This window comes from Dysidea avara, chromosome 3, assembly GCF_963678975.1.
Source record: "Dysidea avara chromosome 3, odDysAvar1.4, whole genome shotgun sequence".
NCBI lineage: Eukaryota > Metazoa > Porifera > Demospongiae > Dictyoceratida > Dysideidae > Dysidea > Dysidea avara.
The window spans coordinates 34,507,308-34,531,406 of NC_089274.1; the positions used below are offsets into that span (position 1 = coordinate 34,507,308).

Here is a 24,099-nt window from a genome sequence, read left to right on the forward strand (position 1 = left end):
AGAATTTCTAGGGTAGACTCCATTAGCATAGCAGATTAATTTATGAACTTACATGTAATATATTTAAATACAGTAAATACATGAAAAGACAATAAGTGATCGGGTTACTAGGTAACTGTTACCAATGGAAACTGCCTGTCAACTTGCTCAATCAGTTCTTCACACTTGGGGTCACCTTGAGTACTAGGTCTACTGCTCGCCAATGTTAATGCTTCAGATTGTCTCCTATCCCACCTCTCTGATTCCTGCCACACATCTGATTGGCTGGCACCCAGGTGGTGGGGTATAGTGTATTCAGACAATAGGGCAGATATCTTTGCCTGCTTGTGATAAATGAAGGTGCTAAGAATAAACATCTTAAGTAGAAGACGTCTTTTTATAGGAGGTACCAGTATCAAATCGTGTTCTCGTTGCTCCAGTCTGCATCTCAGTGACGGCAGAAGTTGTATTAATTCATTAGCAGTTTTTTGAACATTCAGTTTAGTAGAGTTAGCAAATATGGACAACGGCCTTACAGCATTGTGTACATCAATCAGTTCATCCAGTGTAGCCCACAAGGTGCTGTGTAATGGATCGTTCAGTAACTCTGCCTCTCTACAATAAGCATTAATCACTTGAATCTGATTAGCCAATTGGTGGGTAGGTGACAAGATGCTGGGGATGCTGTGGGTATAGTTCAAAACACGCCGACTCTGTAGAATAGCTAGTAAGTATTTGTGATCATTAGTTGAACTTCGAAGTGTTGGCCACAATGATGTGTTCTTTGCCGTCGTAGTGACCACCAAGGGACCAATCTTATGATAATGTCTTAGCAACAAATAGAGGGTACACAGTATGGTGACAGTTAACCAACCAAATTGAATCACCAGGAGTGCATTGACAAGATTCTGACCAATCACAAGTGAGCTTTCTGTTTCTAATACGACGAGTAGGCCAAGTACTGCATTACTGGTATTGGCAAGTAGTGAAATAATTAGAAGCACATTGAACACATGTAGCCGGTAAACTGGCAGGAACAATAACAACAATAACCATAGCAACAGTACAGCAAACAGTGAATTGGCCTGGTAGTAATCTGAATAGAAGAGTACCCCATAAATTAGTACTACAAGTACCTTCACAAAGAAACCAACAGGTCTATACAATACCCAGGATCTCCTGTAGGAGGAAAACAATCGACAATGTTTATTCAACCAACCATCTTCAAGCTCCAGTGAGTATTCCATCTCTTTCAAGCGGAGGTAGTTCTCATGTGTACGGTGTCCACGACAAAGACAACACAAACTTGACACCACCAACTGACGTTTAATAGTCTTCATCATCCACAATGGTATCACAATCAGATAAAAGATGCTCACAAGAGACATGGGTAAAAGAAGGCCAATATGGGTGCCTGACCAACAGTCTGTATCACTAAGCACCACTGACTTGTACCGACTGTCAGCCCCTGGAGGTGTATAAGTATCACACTGTAACAACCTCACTGTTACTATAGCAAATGGTAGGCATAGCAACTGAGCAAGTATGAGGAACACATGCAAGACATGTGACTGCCACCTGATCATTGTTGGTAGTGGCATCTCCTTTATCTTCTTCATTGCGTAGTGACACACTACACACACTATCGGCAGACATGTTACTACTAGCAACCATGACAAAGCAAAAGCAAAATAGTCAAATGGAACTTCATTAGGATCAATTGTTGCAGCAGCAACACCTCTGTAAATGTCATCATCTGTCTTGACTAGCTCCCAAAGGTCAAAGTTGATCACAAACATAAATCTTGATCCTCTGATGTAGTCAGTAGGCCATGGCCATCGCAGAGATAGTGACAGTATAAGGGCATACAACTGAAGGTGTTCTATAATTAGAATAAGGAGGTCTGATTTCCAGAGGGCAGGGCTTCTGGTAGATGCGACAGTTACGTCGCTACTGTCAGTCTGTTCAACCAGAAATTTCTTTACGCCTGTAGGTCCCTGCCTCGTCTGCTCATTATCGTCAATTATACGCACACTCTTCATATTCGCATTCTGTACGTATTAAATGTCACGATACGTTGCGCCAACTCAAGAAAAGTAGACTGTGATACAAGCGAAATACTTTGCGAGGAGCAAAAAGTCACACTTTAACGTTGACTTGACACCTTTCAACACTTCTCAACATGCCCATAATTTTAGTCAACATACCCGGTGTTTACTGTAGTCCGCAGATTGCAGTAAACGCCACGCCCTCTCAATTGCTAGCCACGCCCTCCCTTCGGCCACTATTCTGTTTCTCATCAGCGCCCGCATGTATTTTCACTGCCTCACGTATTTCCCCAGGATTCAGATAGAGTCTAGCTACGTACGTATACGTACCTCATGTGATTTTAATTTACAGTGAACAGTTTGTTTGATTAGCTACTGCTTAGCTAATTGACACTTGTTACACTTCTTGAGTGCTGTATTCACACCAGCAAATAGGTGGTACTTTAAGTGATAATTGTATAGTACTTTCTGAGTAATCTTCAGAGCATTCATCTTGAATACTTGAACTGCCTTATTTCTCAGCCATCAGAGCATCAGTAGGTGACCATATAATCTGTTTCTAAGGATAGAACTAGCTTGGCTTGGTAGTCATTAACAATGGAGCTGGGAAACTGCATTCAACTGTTGATAGTTTAAAGTACAAAATTAACCAAAATAGCATGTACTGCATGAGCTGACTGCATATCACCACATACACTGTATGCATATACGAAGTAATAGCATGCTTTACAGATATACAAATGTGCAAGTATGTAAACAGAAAATAAGGTGTGTTGTGCGTTTTGGCAGTTTAATGTTACACCGGGTTACAAATGTCTATGTTCTACTGCTTTAGCTTGCCTTTTTTTCCTCCTGTGAATAATGAAGTAATAGATTATAAGCATTGAAACATTATGATGTACTTTGTAGATTGGGAGGATGAGCTGCTACAGGGGGCTTTGATACTAGATCTTGGTTAGTCAGTCTTGCAACTAAGTTTACAAGGTCTTCTAGTTCAGATACATTATTGTTCTGTACTTTTTCAATGTTTTCATAACCCATCAATTGATCAAAGTGGATTATGTACCGTGACCTTGTAGACAGACTACTAAGTATGCAGTCTTGGGGTTTGTAACTGCTAGGAACAATGGGTATGACACGACTAAAACATATTCCCTCATCCAGCAGTGGCCTAAGAGTGGAGCTATTAATGAATCCAACTTTCATCTTAACACGATCTGAATCGTCATCGGTAGACTGGTGGTTTAATTTGTCATGTAATTGTGGAGAGCACACAAGCAAAACATATCCACCATTGCTAGCCTTCTCTATTTGTTCAACACACCAAATATTCCAGTTAGTGATATTATCTTTAGCATGATACAGATCCATATCACAATTAACTCCAGCTGTTCGCAGGACTTCAACAAAGTGCTCTAAACACTCACCAAAATCCTCATCAAATTCGTACACAACAAATACACCTGTTAAACAAACATACAGCATAAAGATAGGACATGTTTCTGTATTTGGAAAACTATTTCATTACACAACCAAGATTTCTGATTAACACCAACACATACTGTTTGGCATAGTTTTCACACAAACTTGTTAGGTCTGCTATAATGATTAGACTTGTACAGTCTTTTGAATGGCCTTGGAAAGGCACTGGAGTGGCTGGAGACAGTGCATGTTATCCGTCTGACACCATTAAGCAAACATGAAATGTGTTTGTTTAGATAATCCAGAACTCACAGAGCCATGCAAACCAACGTTGAAACCGGGTCACTACTGCTGACCCGGATGACCCACTGACCCAGATGTGACCCGATTGACCTGGATTAATTAAAGCCGAGACGTGTTTCGGGTAGTCTCGGGCGAGCGAACAAGTCTACATTTTGAGTGTTCGATTCGTGTTGAGCAACTTCAGCCTAGCTGTAGGTTGAAGACCAAAAAAAAAAAAAAAAAAAAAAAAAAGGTCTTCACCTACTGACAATAGCTACCCCTCACCATAGATACCCTCAGTTTCGTGCTACATACTGCACTTACTAACAAATAGGCGTGGCTGAGCATATGTTGGTAATGCGATAAGTGGGCGTGGCTCACGAAAGAGCTACGTGATGGCGTTTATAAGTTCCACGTCGTAAAACGAACAATTTCGTTTCTCACGTGATCCAATCCGGGTCAGACCTGGATAAATTGTAAACCGGGTCAGACCCGGATGACCCGGAGAAAATGTGACCCGGATGACCCGACCCGGTTTCAACGCTGATGCAAACATTTTGATAGGTAATCAAATACTAGTGAATTGGGAAATGGAAAAACCGATGGAAAAGGCCTGATAAATGTCACCATGTCAGTATATGCACAAAATGTTACTTTGCAGTACTGTTGGATCCTTGCTCTAAAACAATTGAAACACTCTAATAGAGTATTGGTAGTTGCTCTGCACTAAACTGCTAATAGAGCAGTCAAGAATCATTAATTTCTACCAGGGACACTGTTGAAAGCCTGAGAATTTGATGAACTTTAGCTGGCATAGATTGGCAGGCCTTCATCTAGGAATGACTTGGGGGTGGGTGGGGGGATGGCATAGGCAAAATACAGTTTTATCAGAATAAGGAGGGGCAATAGTGTAAGCACATCCGTGCTTACTTTTATGTGCACAATATCTAGGAGCCATGCCTACTAGACACTCAGATTGCTTCTGGTACATTCTCAGGTACAGTATAACATACCACTCCAGAAAATGTTTGCACTTTAGACTCTCGTACATCGCTTCTGGTGCATTCTCAGGTACCTGAGAATAGCATGTCATTCCTTTCATTTTAGACTCTTGTAAATTGCTCCTGGGGCACTTTCATTAAATTACATTGCTTAAAATTTAAGGGGGTGGGCGAGAATTTGCCAAAGGGGGCGAGCACCACCCCCTGCCCTCCTAAATGAAACCCTAAAATTAGAAATATATAATAGTTAACCTGTAAACACTGACATTGTATTACTGTATCATATAGCCACAATATATATCATCAGGGCCAGAGCCCAGAGATTTTGAGTGGTCTGGCCATCAATGGAGGTCATAGTCATGCACACCGTTTTTATTGATCTACTATATACACAATCTGCTTTCATGTGATATTCAACTGCATGTGCTAAGCACACGCAGCATGCCAGGCTAGGGGGATCTGGGGACATGCTCCTCCAGGGAAATTTTTGAAAATAGATGCTCTGAAATGGCATCTGGAAGCTATTTTTACATGCAAAACCTCTTTTTAACATCAAGGATATATCCTGGCAATTTTGTACTACAGTACCAATTTTCATATCTAATTTTATACTTCAAAAAAATTCAGTGAATACTTATAATTATTTCTTTGAGATACAGAAGCCATTGGGATTGTAGTTGTAGCTAATGCATGACATGTATGTAATGGCTTATAGACTAAGTAGAACAGTGGCTATATTCTATACTGAATGCTCTATTAGAACATTGCAATGACTGTTCTATTAGAGTATATTCCGATGACTGCTCTATTAGAGGATTTTGATCTTTTACAAATTCAAGTACCGTACAGAGGGAAACTTAGGAGGAAAAATTTGGCGAATCAAGCAAAATATCATAAAATTTGGCAAATCGTTAGCAAAGCGCACGTCCTATTTAGTTAATTAGATTACTAATCACTGTGCCTGAAGCGAGGATCTGGAGTTCCACGCCTCTTCAGCGATGCCTGGAGTCAGCAATCAACTAAAAGGTAATACTATATAGACAGTAGATCTACACCCTCTGGAATAGTGAATATCATACTTGATATGGTAGTACTCGCTACTTGTCACTCCCATTTCAAGTACACTGAATCTATGACAGTACGTAGCTAGCTACCTAGTGAGTTAGTCGAGGCAGGCTTGGTCCTTGATCTAGCAGAAAATAGTTTTAGTTCAAGGCTTGGTTTGCTGTTTTCTTTACTAGCAAATATTTGGATGGGGAAATTTGGCAAATTCAAGGTCATTCGCCAAATTTACCAAATTTTAACGGTGCCAAAGTTTCCCTCCATACAGTAGCTGAAAAAAGTGGTCCAGCATTGTATATCATGTCTTGTGATTATCATGGCAACACTAAAACACATGATAAAAACATAGACCAAGACACATGGTAGTGTGTCTGCAGAGTTCAGCTAGAAACAAGTCACCCTGTAGAGAGATCAGCTGGAAACTGTACAGAGATCAGCTTGATCAAGAGAATACAACTACATTTCAAGTCACCATGTAGAGAGTTCAGCTAGTTACCCTGTAGAGAGATCAGCAGGAAACAAGTCACCCTGTAGAAAAAGGTCACCCTGCAAAGAGTTCAACTACAAACAATGAGAGTTTAGCTACATTTCAGTTATGTAACAAGTCACCTTATTGCTTATGTGATAATCATTTATTTTATTCAGTGTTAAAAATACAAATACTTAATCAGACAAAAACCTATGCTATAATTGCTTTCCTTGTTAAACAATTCCTGTATAGTAAAGAAAAGAAAAAAAAGTTAAAAGGAAGCACCAAAGCCAGCTTACAAATGATATCTAAACCATAACAACCAAGCTATAAAAAAAGTAGTGCGGCCCCCAAAAAGGCCAGGTGAAAAAAAGTTGTGAAATCAAAAGTGGCGGTCAAGAAATGGTTGTGATGGTAAGTACTAGTTTATGGCAAAAATTTTCAGGTGAATTTTTGTTGCTTCTAAAAAATTCACCTGAATTGTCATTTTGCCATTAACCTACCATCACAGCCATTTCTTGGCTGCCACTTTTGATTTCACAACTTTTTTTCACCCTGGCTTTTTTAGGGGCTGCACTCTTTTTAACAGCTTGGCTGTTTTGTTCAAATACTATAAACACAATGGATTGAAAATGCAATATACTTAACGGTTACAGGTTCAATATAGTCACATGATGATATTTACGAGGTATTTCAGTTGTACAAAACAACTAACCTTCATTCACAAACCAATAAATAGATGAATCCTTTAGCAATAACGTACCCTGTAATGGCAGTCTCTGCATAAAAGCAAACTGCATTTCTGTACCTGATAACATTTCTATAAATCACGTGACCATATCGAGCCCATAACCGTAAAAAGTATATTACGTTTCCAATCCATTATGTATTCTAGTATCTATGATAAAAGTAATGGGCAATATTTGAAAAGCTTTGTATTAGAAAGAAATATTATGCAATATTTGAAAAGCTGCAATGCTTGCAGTATTAACTTGGAAATTTTAGGAGGTGCTTTATATTGATGTTAACCATTTTAGGACACTTTTGAACTTGATCATACTCAACCAAAGTTACTAAAAATGATATTCAAACTAATTTCTAGTTGATATTTTATGACAGACATTTATCATTGATACTACCATTCTTCATAACAAAACACACAGTTGTAATCTTATAAACTAACTGGTTGCTGTTGTAGTACAACCACTTGCAGTTGCTGACCCCTTAGCCTGCTGCACTGGAACTGCTAGTTCTGCTGAAATGATAATAAAGTAGCAAGACAGATAATTATAATAATGAAGATTTACTAATAATTTCTGCATGTACTACACATATGATAACAACATGGTAATTTAACAGATGCTCTTTAGTACTTGTTTTACATACAGGTGCACACCCACAATCTGGATGTGGGCACATGCCTGGTTTCCTAAAATTGTTTTCTCGAACACACAATGTGTATGTGATTCTATGTTTGTCTTTCCACACCAATGCGAGCAGAAAGTCTTCCAAAAAGCAATCTGTATGTGTCAAAAGAAGGCTAGGTGAAAAGGCATGTCTACAATGATCAAGCTTGTAATGGTATGTATAGTTAAGTTATGCTTGGCTAAAGGCACCAGTCAGTCAGTCAGTCAGTCAGTTAATCAGAAGACAATCTTACAGAAACTCATATGAAAGCAATTCAGGTCACCCTGACCACATTTGATTATACAACACTGACATTTAAAAAGTGACGCTGGTTTATGAATGATACTATTGGCAGGAAAATGCAAACCTTCATGATCTTTATCACACAGTACTAACTGGGCAGGTAGTTTTTATAAGTAGCACAACATTTTTTATCAACACAGATATAATTAACAAGCACTAGAGTAATGTGTTGCTAATCAACAGTAGGTACAGCACTAAAGGCCAGCTCTACTGTGAACATGTAATATTATAATCTGAATCTTATGAAACTTCATAATTCAGATCAACAAAAACTAAACAAACTAGGTAAATAAAATTATAAAAATGGAAATAGTGGATTGATAAAAAAAGCAACAAAACAAGTAGGAACTGCTGGGTGTAATTTAAACACAAGTTGGCTTGATTGTACACAACCAATACTGTCAGACATGAATAAAATGCATATATATATAAAGTTCAATTTTTGGGTAGATAAAGGTAAACCTTTGGGTGATATTATGTGTACAACACTATATAGATTAGTGTACAACATAATACAGATAACATACTGCTCTTCCTTTGAGACTGGTCACTTTCAGTGGCTTGTTCTGGAATATAGATATCATGTAACACTCAAAGTGGCATTTATAATCATGGACATGAGTGAGTTGCCTGATTGTACACTCAAAGCCTCAGGGCCATAGAGTAAGGGTATCAGGAAAATCACAAGGGCAATACAAACAAACAGACAAACAAACAAACTTACTAGGATTGGATGACACATTTATGTTGATACTTGCTCCTTGTTGTAAGTGCAGATTCCCCACTGAATAGAGCAACATTAATATACTCACACAAGAAGAACGTGCACATGACTACGGACATTTTAAAAAACATATAAAGACCCAGACCCGGTCATCACTATATATATTGTATTGACTGATTGATGCTAGGTTTTGGGCCCAGGCTTTGGCTACACCTCTGTATGTGCATATGTACAAACATAACATACTTGAAATTTGCATGTTGCCTTGACCACCATGTGTCTGCTCTGTACAAGGCGTTACAGGAATCTCACCTAAAGAACAGGTTACGTATATTAGTGAAAGTACTAACACATGAAGGCACACACTGAAAAATACACTAAGACTCTTCTGTAAATGTATTTTCATACACACCTTTGGGACAATGCACCAGCGGGCACATACCTGATTATTTACAAAAAAATGTGTGTGCTTATCTGTAACCTCGTTTGTTTTTCTGCACCCACACAAGCAAACCTTCTTATGCTAAAAGTAGTCAGTGCATGAGAAATGAAGGCTGTGCAACCCTGTGTTAAAATTGCACAATTGTTTTTAGGTAGCATATTATTTTTATTTGTCCTAAGAGTGCAGTCTCCCTCAGGATGAATATTCAACTAATAATCACAACAGGAACAACATCCAAGAAAGTGACTGCTCTATTAGACTAACTTAAGTTTTTGGAAATCTGACCAAATTGGACCGGTGGTGCCACCCTTATTATTTTTCCTTTTCTAAGAGCTAAACTATAGCATGCTATGGTATATGGGTATACAAAAGTGTGTATTGTCATTGTTTTGTCCCCTAAATCATCATTCATCACAACAACATTCAAATCTTCCTTCAACAAATTCATCAGTAACTTCACAGCCAGTGGCACTATTATAGTAAAAACCTTCCATATAAGTATGCTTACAATCGTCATCCGTCATAGTGGTATTGCTTTTGGCTTTGGTCTCTTGTACTGGCTCCACATGGGAACCTGGTGAGAACAAAACACCAGGTGACATATACACATAAAATCATTCAGGTATACACATTAGGATTGGGTTTAATTTGACTTCCAGTTTTAACAAATCACTATGCATTCTATTATACTAGTGTTTTATAGGCTCCTGATCAGGTCCACTACTTAATGTTTTAGCCTTTAAAATATTTATAGAGCCTTAGTTAAGGATGTATAAATTGGATGGTTGCAGGTTTGAGGCTGCCCAGGTCCAGTCATGGATTTGTTTTTCTCCTTTATCCAACTTTTCAAACATACTTTTAAACAGGCTGTAGGACCACAGGCCTTCAGCACTTATGCTATAAAGCCTTAAACAAACAAACAGTACTACTATACCATTGATTTGAAACTAAGAAAGATTCCCTATATAAGAGGTTTCCCCCTGTACTTTAAGAAGGCTTCCACTGTATTGATCTGTACAAAACAGCCAAGCTGACAAAAGCATAACGTAGCTTTATAAAGTTATAGTTATATAAATAAAGATATTCTATGACTGCTGTGATATAACTGGCTTATATCCAAATAACAGATTGTCGATGCTTTGATGTATGTGGCTTCATATTCAGCCTGCATAAATTGACACTGCAGAACATTGCACATATATTTTGGTGTATAACACCTTACTGGACAATACGGTAGTTACTGCCAGTACCATACAGTTCCAGTAAACTCTTTGAAGTATGGCTTCACTTTGTCATTTACATCCCAGTGCATTCATTTACATCCCAGTGCATGGAAGTGTCAAAGTGCCATATTGGATAACTACCATACAGCTCATGCTATTGTGCTATAAGTTAGTTGTCATCACCCAGTGATAACCAACTTATCACCCTGTGGCAAAACCACTAAGAACAGCTCGTGACATCACTGGTCCACAACCATGAATGATATTGTTTACCAATGGAGCAACTGTATACATGGAATGTAAACACAAAAACACACAGCACTTGCACTTGTTAAATCTTACGTTTACACAGTGACATTTACTATTGCAAAGGTTTAAACAAATGTCAAGAACAATATGTGTCAATTTTTGGTCTGGCTATCAGTACCAGCAGTGTATGGTGAAGACCAACTTCTTTCAATAACTACTGGCTCCATCATTCTATGGAATAATCCTCACCGCTTGTCAGTATTTTTAGCCTGCATGCCACACAACACCACTCCAACAACCCCAGACAAAGGCAGATCATAAAATCATGTAATTTATAGCCTGTATAGTGTCTCTTGCAAAGTTAAATATCCAGACGAAATCTTGTGCACACCACAAAAGCTTACCAATGTTGACAATTTTTTTTACTATAGTAAAGCTTACTCAAAATCCAGATCTGGGCTTTCACTTTGGCATTGCAGAGTCAACAGTATTCAGCAATACCAAAAAATGGCTGGTCATCTTGTATGTGTCGCTAAACTTTCTGATACACTGGCCAACAAGGGAGCTAGATACTCTTCCAGACCTTGATTTAAAAAGTTGTTGTAATTGTAGATTATCAGAAGTATTTATCAAACAAGCGACCAACTTCTTAGCTAGGTCACTGACTTGGAATCAAAATTGTCTGCAAAAGAATCCAAAGAATTATTAACTGTTGTGAGAATTCACGTGGAAAGGCTCATAGGTGTAATCAAGCACAAGTATTCCAAGGACTCTGCCAATAAACTTTACTAAGAAAGATGGTACCAAAGTTAGTGTCAGGGCTATAGCAAGCGGTCTGGCTAGTACGGTTTTGGCCTGACCACTTTCAGCCACTTGGAATTTATCAAAGGTTTGTTGCCCAAAATGGGACTCACTACTATACTGTTGTTTCTTTGAACAAGAAACTTCACTTCCATTGTTCCAGCCACCCAGCTGTAAAACCGAGAACATATTGTGTGTTACGGTACAGCTGAAAATGGCCATCCATTGGCTGATTGCCATCATGGCTGAATAAATAAAGTGCAAAAATAATGTATCATATGTACATTAGAAGCACATACAGATTGAATATAAATCATACATAGCTACACACTTTAGCTAGAAAAATCGTTGAATTTAGTGAATCACAGTCAGCTCTGTACATCATTGTAATCACTGCCATTAAACCAAACAACCATAACCAAGACTGCACAGGACAGAACACAAGAGCGGATCCAGGACCTGGCAAGGGGAGGGGCACAAACAGGCCAGGTTGTAGGTGGTTGGGGAGAGCCAGATTCTCTTGTTAATTGCTGCATTTTTGAAGCAGAAAATAATACACCTCTTATTAGTATCTCACTGTTGATTTTTACCAATTTGGCCTTTGCAGATGGTTGTGAAGTCATAAAAGCTATTTAAAAGGCTCTAAATGTCTTAAACAACAGCAAGACGATAATTATTTTTAGAGGCGCTTAGTACGCACGAAGTTGCTGGATGACAATTTCATAGTTACTCTGACTTTGGTTTTAGGTGAATTCGTAATAGATGCTAGTAAAATGTGCATATTTTCATGAGTTATATATTATAAGCTGATCTTGGCCTGACATAAAGTTTAGTATCAGTAGTATGGCTGTGGGGAGGGGGGGACATTTTCCCCAAATGCCCCATCCTGGATCCACCATTGGAACACGAGAGCTGGGTCTGCCCAAAACCTCTGGTTGAGAGACACATGGGCAGCATTTTTAAGCTCTGCTATATTATAAACCAACTTTACTGCATCATGGTAACTTCACAGAGATTTAGCTGCTTCAACCACCTCAGTACGTTTAGGTACCAGCACCCTTTCCACCATCTCAGCACTAGATGGCAAAGCAAAATAAAACTATAATTATCATGGGATCAACGTGATGAAAGCACTTGACCCTCAGATGTCCAAAATAGCAACTATTTCAAACACACATTTTTGGGTTATATAATTCTCAATGCCAGTGATAACATGTGTGACTTTGTAATGTTAATTCTAAAGACCTCTATGTAGGGGATATTCCTCCCTTCAAGACAAAGATAACTGGTAGCCTACGAGGCCTGCTACAGTGTTTTTCGGTCATTAAACACTAGAATAGCTCAATGGGAAGGTCATTCACAAAGTTTGTAAAGAGTCACTATACCCTTTTATTTTAAACTGGCAAAAAGAATCACATCAGTACAAAGCTTCCTATGCTGAAGTTTAATACAGGCTTCATTTGTGGGAAAACTGGTCTTACCACCACTTGACTTTTCACCACAAATCTACATGAATACACTATCAAATGATTTCACTGTCAAAATCAGCTTTACAAAAACAATTTCAGTAAACCAGGTGCATGCTCACATATGGCTGGCTGTGGGTGCATGCCTAGTTTAATTACTCAAAGAACTTCGTCTGAACACTTACGCAATAACTTAATTCCACATATTATAGCAGAGAGACAATGAGGATGATAGTATACAGGATATAACTATTTTAGCACGGGAGTGTATGGATAATAGTAAATTCTCCTCTGCAGCTGGAAAGCGATGAAAGCTACACTCACAGCATCCTTGTTAGTTGTATACAACACACCTGAACAACATTTTCCAGACACCAGGAATACCTCTAAAATAGTGGCTGTCAGAATACGGCCAAGTTACATAATTAAGAATTCCACCATACAGTATCCGATAGTATGTGACTTTGTAATCTTCTGAAGATCTTGAATGAAAATGAAGAGACTTGGTTGAGGGAGTTTGTGGAAATACAAACATGATAGACAGACTATGTATCAGAGTAATATGTTCAGGCTCCAACAGTGCTTCCTTAGCAATACATAGCGATGTAATTATAGAATTATGAAATAATTCACTAATTATGAAATACAAAATCACAATAGCTTTATTTGCAATTGATAATTCTGTACAAAACAAAGTTAAAATAAACAATATATATATATATATATATAATACAAGTACATAAAAAATTTGGAATTTTCAACTAGAGTAGGGACCATTATGATAGCACGCCAATAAAAAGTACTGAAACAAGCTGGAGTAGTGCACGATATTAAATCACAGTAAAACAATAAGAAGTGTTATATCCCTACTGTGCTCAAGATACCATAATAAAAATGCACAGTAGGGATATAATACTTCTTATCGTTTACTGTGATTTAATATCGTGCACTACTCCAGGTTGTTTCAGTACTTTTTATCGATGTGCTATGGTCCCTACTCTAGTTGAAAATTCCAATTTTTTTGTGTACTTGTCTGTTAACTTTTTTTGTAAATAATTACTATGACTGGTGAACCAATGCATACCGCATCTGAAATGGCGCTATATCAATTATCGTCTGAAAAAGTGAGGTATCCATTACACTTTGTTGTCAGCTATAATCAATCACAGTATTACGAATCAAGAACTGTTCAAAAAGCACCTCAGCATAGTCTGCAATCAAAATAGCCACCATGAAAATACGGACGATTTCCGTTACGAAGGGAAGCCATCACGTGCTACTGCCAAATCTTAACACTTTTCGCTGTCAGCAAAGATGAATGGGACACAAAGGAGGTCACTGGTAAGTCCATGAAGAATGCATTGTACGTACTGCGTTATGCCAAAAGGCACCTCTTGGGCCGAAGTGACGTCGAACAGTGAAAAAATCAAGCCCGTAGCCTTAGCCGTTGTTGAGTTACGATTGTCTGAAGGCATTAGTTAGTCAGGCAGTCAGTCAGTAGAAAATTCTGTTAATAATTTTTTTTTAATTCCGTAGCAACTTGTTGAAAGCATTTCGGGTCAATCTGAAAGCTTGTTTGGCTTAGTTTTACCTAACCAATACTGCCTCATCGTCGTCTGGAAAAATTTGGGCTGGTTTTTGAGTGATGTTATTTCGTGGGCCACGCCTACTCCTTTGTGGTCCCTACTATACAGTTCGATACATGTAGGAAGATATTTAAATGGGTGCCCAGTGGTAAAGCTGAAGATCAAAAAAAAAGAAAAGGTCTCGAGTGTGACTGCTTTGTTAAAGTCATTGACTGCTCTATCAAGACACACGGTAGTGTGTCGTGCGGCCCAAGAAGCCGGCGCGCAACCCCGTGAGTATATTGACAGGAAGAAAGAAAACGCAATTTTCGCACCTCCGTAGCTCTGTACTGCCTTGATGAAACAAGACAAATTTTGCTGTGTACATTCCCTCCAACTTCAGTACTCCACATTCCAAATTTGAGCGAAATCGCTTCAGGCATTCCTGAGATATGCGACTTCAAAAATTGGCTTAGTTTCTTCGTTTTTTTCTTCTTCATCTTCTTATTTTTCTTCCTCTTTTTGCAAACTTACAAAAACTGCTATAAAACGCGAACGCGATATCCGATTGCCTTGAAATTTGGCACACAGAAGGGGGGTATAAAGGCGCATCTCGGTACCAACTTTGGCTGGAATACCATAAACAAGCAAAGAGGTATGAGCGATTATGCACGACAAATAACACCAATATGTTGTCACGCCTACAGGGTAAACCGCGTATGGGAAGAAGCTGAAAATCAGTGGGTGAATAGGTTAACTATTGAACCTCAAACCTTTTGTGGTTTGAAAGAAATCGAGCTAAAAACCAGGAAGATACAGCGAAAAAATCACCAGTGTGTAACAATTACGCATTGGAGATTAGCTAATAAAAAACGACTGCTTGCCACGCCTACCAGATAAACCGCTTGGGGTAATCCTTTGAAAATCGCTGTACAGATGGAGTTATCATCTTAGAAAGGCTCTTCAATGGTGTAGAAGAATCAGACTTAAAGCCACGGAGTTATAACACGAAATCCAACTTGGTGTAGCAAGTGCGAGATCGAGATACTCTAATAGAGCAGTCATCCTAATAGAGCAGTCAACCTGAACAGAATTCAAGAGATCAGTTAGAAATAAGTAACCTGTATAGAGATCAGCTACAAACAAATCACCCTGTAGAGAGTTCAGCTACAAACAATTCACCCTGTTCAGACATCAGTTAGAAGAAGTTTTCTTGTAGAGAGTTCAGTTACAAACAAATCACCCTGTTGAAAGATCAGCTAGAAGATGTCACCTTGTAGATAGTTCAGTTACAAAGAAACCACCATGTAGAGAATTCAGCTACAAACTAGTGACCCTGTAGATACATCAGCTAGAAGAAGTTACCTTGTAGAGAGTTCAGCTACAAAGAAACCATTCTGTAAAGAGCTCAGCTGCAAACAAATCACCTATACAGAATTCAGCTACAAACAAATCACCCTGTAGAGAGATCAGCTAGAAGAAGTTACCTTGTAGATAGTTCAGCTACAAACAATTCACCGTGTACAGAGCTCAGTTAAAAGAGGTTTCCTTGTAGAGAGTTCAGCTACAGACAAATCACCCTGTAGAGAGATCAGTTAGAAGAAGTTACCTTGTAGATCGTTCAGCTACAAAGAAACCATCATGTAGAGAATTCAGCCGCAAACAAATCACGTGTAGAGAGTTCAGCTATAAACAAATCTCCCCGTAGAGAGATCAGCTAGAAGAAGTTTCCTTGTAGAGAGTTCTGCTACAAACAAATCGCCCTGTAGAAAGATCAGCTAGAAGAAATCACCTTGTAGAGAGTTCAGCTTCAAAGAAACAATCATGTGAGAGTTCAGGTACAAACAAATTGTCCTGTAGAGAGATCAGCTAGAAGAAGTTACCTTGTAGAGAGTTCAGCTACAAAGAAACTATCATGTAGATAGTTCAGGTACAAACAAATCACCCTGTAGAAAGATCAGCTATAGAAGAAATCACCTTGTAGAGAGTTCAGCTACAAAGTAACTATCATGTAGAGAGTTCAACTACAAACAAATAACCCTGTAGAAAGATCAGCTATAGAAGAAATCACCTTGTAGAGAGTTCAGCTACAAAGAAACCATCATGTAGAGAGTTCAGCTACAAACAAATCGGCCTGTAGAGACATCAGCTAGAAGAAATTACCTTGTAGAGAGTTCAGCTACAAAGAAACCATCATGTAGAGAGTTCAGCTGCAAACAAATCACCTGTACAGAGTTAAGCTATAAACAAATCTCCCTGTAGAGAGATCAGCTAGAAGAAGTCACCTTGCAGGGAGTTCAGTTACAAAGAAATAAACTATGTAGAGAGTTCAGCTGCAAACAAATCACCTGTAGAGAGTTCAGCTAGAAACAAGTCACCCTGTAGAGAGTTCAGCTAGAAGAAGTCACATTGTAGAGAGTTCAGCTACAATGAAACTCCCATGTAGAGAGTTCAGCTGCAAACAAATCACCCTGTAGAGAACTCAGCTACAAACAAATATGCAGTGTAAAAAGATCAGCTAGAAGAAGTTACATTGTAGAGAGTTCAGCTACAACGAAACCACCACGTAGAGAGTTCAGCTACAAACAAATCACCTGTAGATAGTTCAGCTAGAAACAAGTCACCCTGTAGAGAGATCAGCTAGAAACAAGTCACCTTGTAGAGAGTTCAGCTAGAAGAAGTCACATTGTAGAGAGTTCAGCTACAAAGAAACTACCATGTAGAGAGTTCAGCTGCAAACAAATCACCCTGTAGAAAGTTCAGCTATGAACAGATCACCCTGTAGAGAGATCAGCTAGAAACAATTCACCCTGTAGAGAGTTCAGCTAGAAGAAATTACCTTGTAGAGAGTTCAGCTACAAAAAACCACCATTTAGAGAGTTCAGCTGCAAACAAATCACCCAGTAGAAAGTTCAGCTATGAACAGATCACCCTGTTGAGAGTTCAGTTAGAAGCAAGGAATCCTGTAGAGAGATCACCTAGAAGTATCGCCTTGTAGAGAGTTCAGCTACAAACAAATCACCCTGTAGAGAGATCAGCTAGAAGAAGTCACCTTGTAGAGAGTTCAGCTATAAAGAAACCACCATGTAGAGAATTCAGCTGCAAACAAACACCCTGTAGAGAACTCAGCTACAAACAAATCGCCCTGTAGAAAGATCAGCTAGAAGAAGTTACCTTGTAGGGATTTCAGCTACAAATAAATCACCCTGTAGAGAGTTCAGCTACAAAGAAACCATTCTGTAAAGAGCTCAGCTGCAAACAAATCACCTGTACAGAATCCAGCTACAAACAAATCACCCTGTAGAGAGATCAGCTAGAAGAAATTACCTTGTAGATAGCTCAGCTACAAACAAATCACCCTGTAGAAAGATCAGTTAGAAGAAGTTACCTTGGAGAAAGTTCAGCTACAAAGAAACCATTTTGTAAAGAGCTCAGCTGCAAACAAATCACCTGTGCAGAATTCAACTACGAACAAATCACCCTGTAGAGAGATCAGCTATAAGAAGTTACCTTGTAGATAGTTCAGCTACAAACAAATCTCCCTGTAGAGAGATCAGCTAGAAGAAATTACCTTGTAGAGAGTTCAGTTACAAAGAAACCACCTTGTAGAGAGTTCAGCTGCAAAGAAATCACCCAGTAGAAAATTCTGTCAGAAACAAATTGCCCTGTAGAAAGATCAGTTAGAAGAAGTTACCTTTTAGAGAGTTCAGCTACAAAGAACCATTCTGTAAAGAGCTCAGCTGCAAACAAATCACTTATACAGAATTCAGCTACAAACACATCACCCTGTAGAGAGATCAGCTAGAAGAAGTTACCTTGTAGATCGTTCAGCTATAAACTATTCACCCTGTAGAGAGAGCAATTAGAAGAAGTCACCCTGTAGAGTGTTCAGTTACAAAGAAACCACCATGGAGATTTCTGTAATCAATATATGTGACCGGATTTGCGAAAAGGGGTCTTCCACACACATCCAATTCCGTAAATGTTGGAGACCATAACTCAGTGTTCAAGTAACATATTAACCTGAAAATTTCACCATGTATTCAGCTATAGAGGTGCTCACCACTGCCCAAATGTCAAGGCAATAGCTCTTTCCAATCTGAAGTTATCAATTGTCAAAGTTGGCAAATTGGATGTGTGTGGAAGACCCCTTTTCGCAAATCCGGTCACATATGTATTATATATATAATTTGTACATTTACTGATAAAATATTTAAAGTACATCTACTTCATCTTTTCTTCTTCCTGTAGTAAAGAAAAAAACATAGGTTAAAAAAGTCCCAAAGCTGGCCATAGGCCGGCTTTGGGGTATACAAATACAAAAAGAAATGAAATCTAATCCAAAACAGCCAAGCTGTAAAAAAAGTGTGCGGCCCTCAGAAATGTTATGGTGAAAAAAGATGTGAAATCCAAGGTGGCGGCCAAGAAATGGCTGTGATGGTAGGTTAAAGATAAAAATTTTAATAATGACAATTTAGGTAAATTTTGTGAAGCGGCACAAAAATTCACCTGAATTGTCGTTATTAAAATTTTTACCATTAACCTACCATCACAGCCATTTCTTGGCCGCCACCTTGGATTTCACATCTTTTTTCACCATAGCATTTCTGAGGGCCGCACACTTTTTTTACAGCTTGGCTGTTTTGGATTAGATTAGAATATCTCGATCTTTTCAGTAATATATAGTACAGTGTGTTGACACCTGTTAGTTACGCCACTGGAAATATTTATGGGTGCCCAAGCACTCATGCTTCCTACGCCCCTGCAATAGTACTATCATACTGTATGATTATACACTTAGCTCTATATTACAATTTTGATAAATACTACACAATGTAACATAATTCATAATAAATTGAGTCATTAGCAATGAAAGCATGACTAATTTATTCATGCTTAACTTATTCATAGCTATACAATTACAAGTATACAGAAAAAATTTGAAATTTTCAACTAGAGTAGGGACCATAGCACATCGATAAAAAGTACTGAAACAAGCTGGACCCTACTGTGCTCAAGATACCATAATGGAAATGTATAGTAGGAATATAACACTTCTTATTGTTTTACTGGGAATTAATATCGTGCACTACTCCAGCTTGTTTCAGTACTTTTTATTGATGTGCTATGGTCCCTACTCTAGTTGAAAATTCCAAATTTTCTGTGTACTTGATTCTAAACTTTTTAAATAAGTATTATTATTATTATGACTGGTGAACCCATACATATCGCATCTGAAATGGCGCTGCACGCCCCCAGCTATATCAATTATCATCTGAAAAGTGAAGTATCCATTACTCTTTGTTGTCAGCTATGTTCAACCCGTTACGCAGCATTTTGGATCTAGAATTGTTCAAAAAGCACCTCTGCAATCCAAACATACCGAAAGAAATGGTGCTGCACACCCCAGTTATATCAATTATCATCTGAAAAGTGAAGTATCCAATATGCTTCGTTGTTGGCTATGTTCAACCCATTACACAGCAGTATGGATCAAGAACTGTTTGAAAAGCACCTCTGCAATCAAAATAGCCATTATGAAAAATACGGACAATTTCTGTTATGAAGGGAAGCCATCATATGCTATTGCCAAATCGACACTTTTCGCTGTCAGCAAAGATGAATGGGACACAAAGGAAGACACTGGTAAGTCCATGAAGAATGCATTGTACGTACTGCGATATGCCAAAAGGCACCTTTCGGGCCAAAGCGACATTGAACAGTGAAAAAATCAAGCCCGTAGCCTTAGCCGTTATCAAGTTACGCTTGTCTGAAGGCAGTCAGTTACTCAGTCAGTTACCGAGTCAGTCAGTAGAAAATTCTGTTAAATATTTTTTTTAATTCCGTAACAAGTTGTTGAAAGCATTTCAGGTCGATCTGAAGGCTTGTTTGGGCTTAGTTTTACCTAACCAATATTGTCTCATCATCGTCAGGGAAAATTGAGGCTGGTTTTTGGGTGATGTTATTTCATGGGCCACGCCTACTCCTTTGTGATCCTACTATATAGTGAGTATATACTTGGCTACAATTACAACATCGTGACCTACTCAACATTTTAATGCCCTGTGCTTATTATTTGCTCACTGTATAAACCCACAAACAAGCTTTTCGTATGCTTTATTCTTACATCATTATCCAGTGTCCACTATCGATATATTCAAATGGCCAAATGTAAATAGACTCGTGAAGCATGCCAGCTGTTTCCCACACGTGTAGGTGATTACACCATGTGGCACATATTAATTAAACTATGGTTACTTGTGCTTTGTCTGGTATACCTCAGGGCCACAGGCCTGAGGGTGAGTGTGTATATGCAATAAGTGTACAAATTCACAATTATTTTGTTATAATTAAGTAGTTATACCATGGGCATTCATGCTTTGCCTAATACATATATATATATATATATAGCTATGTGACTGCTCTGTTAGACTACCTTACGTATTTGGCCTTTGTATTACATACAACTTTGTATCTGCTACTCCCATTTGCAACCACAAACAGTATGGTGAGGAGACTATATCCACATGATGTATACATTAAGAATTTTCGCTGCATCAATTTACTTAGCTCCTGTACACATCTGATTCAGTTGTACTCCACTCACCTTTCACTGTTGCAGAGTCAGTCTCATCCACCCCTTGAACTTGTGCTGGCATATCATCAGTTAGTCTCTTGTATTCTAAAATTGTTATATGCAATCACAATGTGACTCTATACATATAATTAGTGTATATTGCAGTATTTAAATTATATGCATAATTCAACCATTACAGTACAACACCATGCTTGGTAGACCATGCAGGGCAATACATGACTACCCAAAATACAAACCTTGTAGTCATACTTTATCAATACTCAGGATTTGCTGAAAAAGAATAACAGGGTAACTTTAATTTTCTCTACATGTGGTTTATGAAGCTGAAATTTAAATTTCCTCCTAAAAACTTACTTTAACTTCAGAAAAGTAACTTATTTTACCATGCCTGAGTTTATAAATGGTTTTAGTCCTCAAACTACCCATTTTTATTGTTGCTTGATTGATAAGTTGCAGTTGACATCGATAAATCGCAGTACTTTTGCCCTACAAAAATGGCTGGTAATTTGCACGTGTGCTCCATTTATATGACCACACCTCTTTGTTTAACACGTATATAAGTTGTTTGCTTTAGTTTAGATATGATTGAACGCATGGTGCTGGCAAATGCGCTGGTTAATTTTATTTATTTACATATAATTTATCTTTTCTTTTTTATTTACAACTTTATCTTTTAGCATGGATTACCCACCTTGATCCTATGTAACAGCCAGACATGTACAAAACATGTGTAGTTGTGTAACTATATGGGTAGTGGCTAACTCACATGATCAGATGATGGAATTTTCCACCAGGCAAAATTTGTTTGGCAAGGTTGGATGGGAAACAGGAAATTAAGTTGGAATGGCCTAATGTAGTAGCTAATGGTATCAAAGACTAAAATCTTGACAAAGGCTCTTGTAATTGCTATCATGAGGTGTTTAGCTAGATAGCTTTTAATAAGAGACAACCAACTATTAAAACGTGATGTGAGAAAAGGCCGGCTCTATGTCCAGCAATTGATTGATGATTGATTGATTGTTTATTACCTCTAAACAGTCAGACAAAGCCGCTCTTCCCTGCCAGAGGGGCACACATACATACAACAACATAAAGTACAACAAACATACATAGAGATACTACAAAGACAATAAATGCAGCAAAAAGTTAGCAGTTAACTACAACGCATTATTATTACAAACCACACTAAAAATTACATCAGTCATTTTCCAAAAGATGCTGCAATGTTCACCTCTTAAAGCCATAATAACTATTTGGCTGCATAAAGATAAAAGACGGCAAACTGTTCCACCAGTAGGTCCCTTTTGAACAAAAAAAAAATTCTGTGTAAATGAAAGTCTAAATCGACATGAGACAGCAAAATGAGGGGAGGTTGTGATGTCATAGTGTGATTGTCTGCCAAACTGAATTGGTGGACTCAATAATATAGTATTTTCAGTGTCACTATGATAATGGCAGTACAACATAAGCAAAACAATGGCATTGGATCAGTGATTGGACAGAAAGCCACCCAAGGTTCCTCCGCAGAGGACTAATATTGTCGAACTTCCTCAGTCCATAAACAACCCTAACAGCACGATTAACTATCCTCTCCAATCTGAAGTGGCGGTTCATTTACATAGAAATTTTCGTTCAAAAGGGACCTACTGGTGGAACAATTTAGCTACCATCTTTAATACAGCCAAACAGTTATTATGGCTTTAAGAAGCAAACGTTACAGCATCTGTTGGAAAATGACTGATGCTTGGTTTGCAATAATTATGTGTTGTAGTTAACTGCTAACTGTCTGCTGTGTTTATTGTCTGTAGTATCTCTATGTATGTTTGTTGCACGTTGTTGTATGTATTTGTGCCCTCTCTGGCCGGGCACTGAGGGAAGAGCGACAAGATCACAATATATATACCTTCATCTACATGATCTCCTAGATATTTGGTTTTCTCGTCTTCTTTTAGCACTTCGATGAAGGACTTTAAGGATCCGGGAGGTTTCAGGCCGATCTCCTCAATGGCATTTCGAACCGCTTGTCTTCTCTTTCCATCCACCACCATCTTGGCTATTTCGGAATGCTTCTCAGCTGAAATCAATCCCTTCGATAACAGCTTATCCAATACTGGGTCGATATCTAAATGTTCCGATAAATTATCCAAACAGTTGTTGACTGCTTTGGTTTCTAGTTCCTTCTCTTTTAAGCCAATACCAGTCGTAGAAGCCATGATATAATGAGCTGCTGTGGCCACACCTATGCACCATGCACGCAATGACGGTCTAAATAAAAGCCCAGGGGCGGATCCAGGACCTGGCAAGGGGAGGGGCACAAACGGGCAAGTCACTTGTAGGTGGTCACGTTTATAGGCCAGATCATCTTGTTAATTGCTGCATTTTTGGAGTAGCGAATAATGCACCTCTTAGTAGTATCTCACTGTTGATTTTTTACCATTTTGGCCTTTGCAGAAGGCTGTGAAGTCTTTCTTAAACAACAGCAACACGATAATTATTTTTAGAGGCGCTTAGTACGCACAAAGGTGCTGGGTGACGCATTTCATAGTTAGTTTGACTTTGGTTCACTTTAGTAGCAGGAGAATTCGTAATAAATGCTAGTAAAATGTATATTTCGTGAGTTTAATAAGCTGATCTTGCCTGGCATAAAGTTTAGTGTTTTAATCAGAAACATGGCTCCTTCACCGAAGGTGAGTGGGGGGCATTTGCCCCAAATGCCCCATCCTGGATCCGCCATTGAAACCCCTCTCTATGTAGCACTGACACAGGGTAAGCATGTAACTGCTCGTGCAGCAATGCATGATATAACGCACCATCTCATCATGTTGCAGAATGTCTACCTATTTTGGGTAGAATCATTCACACTGCATGAAATTACAAGAAAAACTACAAGTGCGCTGAAAATTCTAATTGTTTCACACGAGTTTATTGATGATGTCATAGCAAATTAAAATATGGCACTATAAAAATTTGGGAATGAAACACTTCTGACAACTTTTTATTAAGACCATCATTAGAGAAAGTAAGTATAAAACAAAAAATATTGAGCATTTGAAGTTCT

The 24,099-nt window shown here is 38.4% G+C and overlaps 2 protein-coding genes across 5 annotated transcripts; both read right to left on the bottom strand.

Moving 5' to 3' along the window:
* Window positions 1-22: 22 nt before the first annotated feature.
* On the bottom strand, window positions 23-2,216 carry LOC136250812 (uncharacterized). Its single transcript, XM_066043118.1, has one exon. It carries the CDS (start codon window positions 2,019-2,021, stop codon window positions 108-110), a length of 1,914 nt encoding a protein of 637 aa, XP_065899190.1. The 5' UTR covers window positions 2,022-2,216; the 3' UTR covers window positions 23-107.
* A 407-nt stretch (window positions 2,217-2,623) lies between these two features.
* Window positions 2,624-23,447, bottom strand: LOC136251923 (uncharacterized). 4 transcript variants are annotated; one of them, XM_066044315.1, is made up of 9 exons: window positions 22,945-23,447; window positions 21,051-21,125; window positions 9,648-9,713; window positions 8,944-9,009; window positions 8,698-8,757; window positions 8,501-8,539; window positions 7,447-7,515; window positions 2,930-3,490; window positions 2,624-2,879 (listed from the first exon to the last, which is right to left on the bottom strand). In XM_066044315.1, the coding sequence occupies exons 1-9, from the start codon at window positions 23,252-23,254 to the stop codon at window positions 2,851-2,853; spliced, it is 1,275 nt and encodes a 424-aa protein (XP_065900387.1). In that variant the 5' UTR covers window positions 23,255-23,447; the 3' UTR covers window positions 2,624-2,850. The 4 variants fall into 4 exon arrangements, with proteins under 4 accessions (XP_065900387.1, XP_065900386.1, XP_065900389.1 ...); XM_066044314.1 differs by having other exon boundaries at window positions 7,447-7,518; window positions 22,945-23,445; XM_066044317.1 differs by lacking the exons at window positions 8,501-8,539; window positions 8,698-8,757 and having other exon boundaries at window positions 22,945-23,445.
* Window positions 23,448-24,099: the final 652 nt, after the last annotated feature.

Bases quoted from the DNA above. Each gene is read 5' to 3' on its own strand.
- LOC136251923 (XM_066044314.1), bottom strand. From the start codon at position 23,254: ATGGCTTCTACGACTGGTATTGGCTTAAAAGAGAAGGAACTAGAAACC. The intron at 21,126-22,944 runs GTATATATATTG...TAACAATTTTAG, and splicing joins AGGAGATCATGTAGATGAAG to AATACAAGAGACTAACTGAT. The intron at 8,540-8,697 runs GTAAGTTTGTTT...TCTATATTCCAG, and splicing joins AAATGTGTCATCCAATCCTA to AACAAGCCACTGAAAGTGAC.
- LOC136250812 (XM_066043118.1), bottom strand. From the start codon at position 2,021: ATGAAGAGTGTGCGTATAATTGACGATAATGAGCAGACGAGGCAGGGA.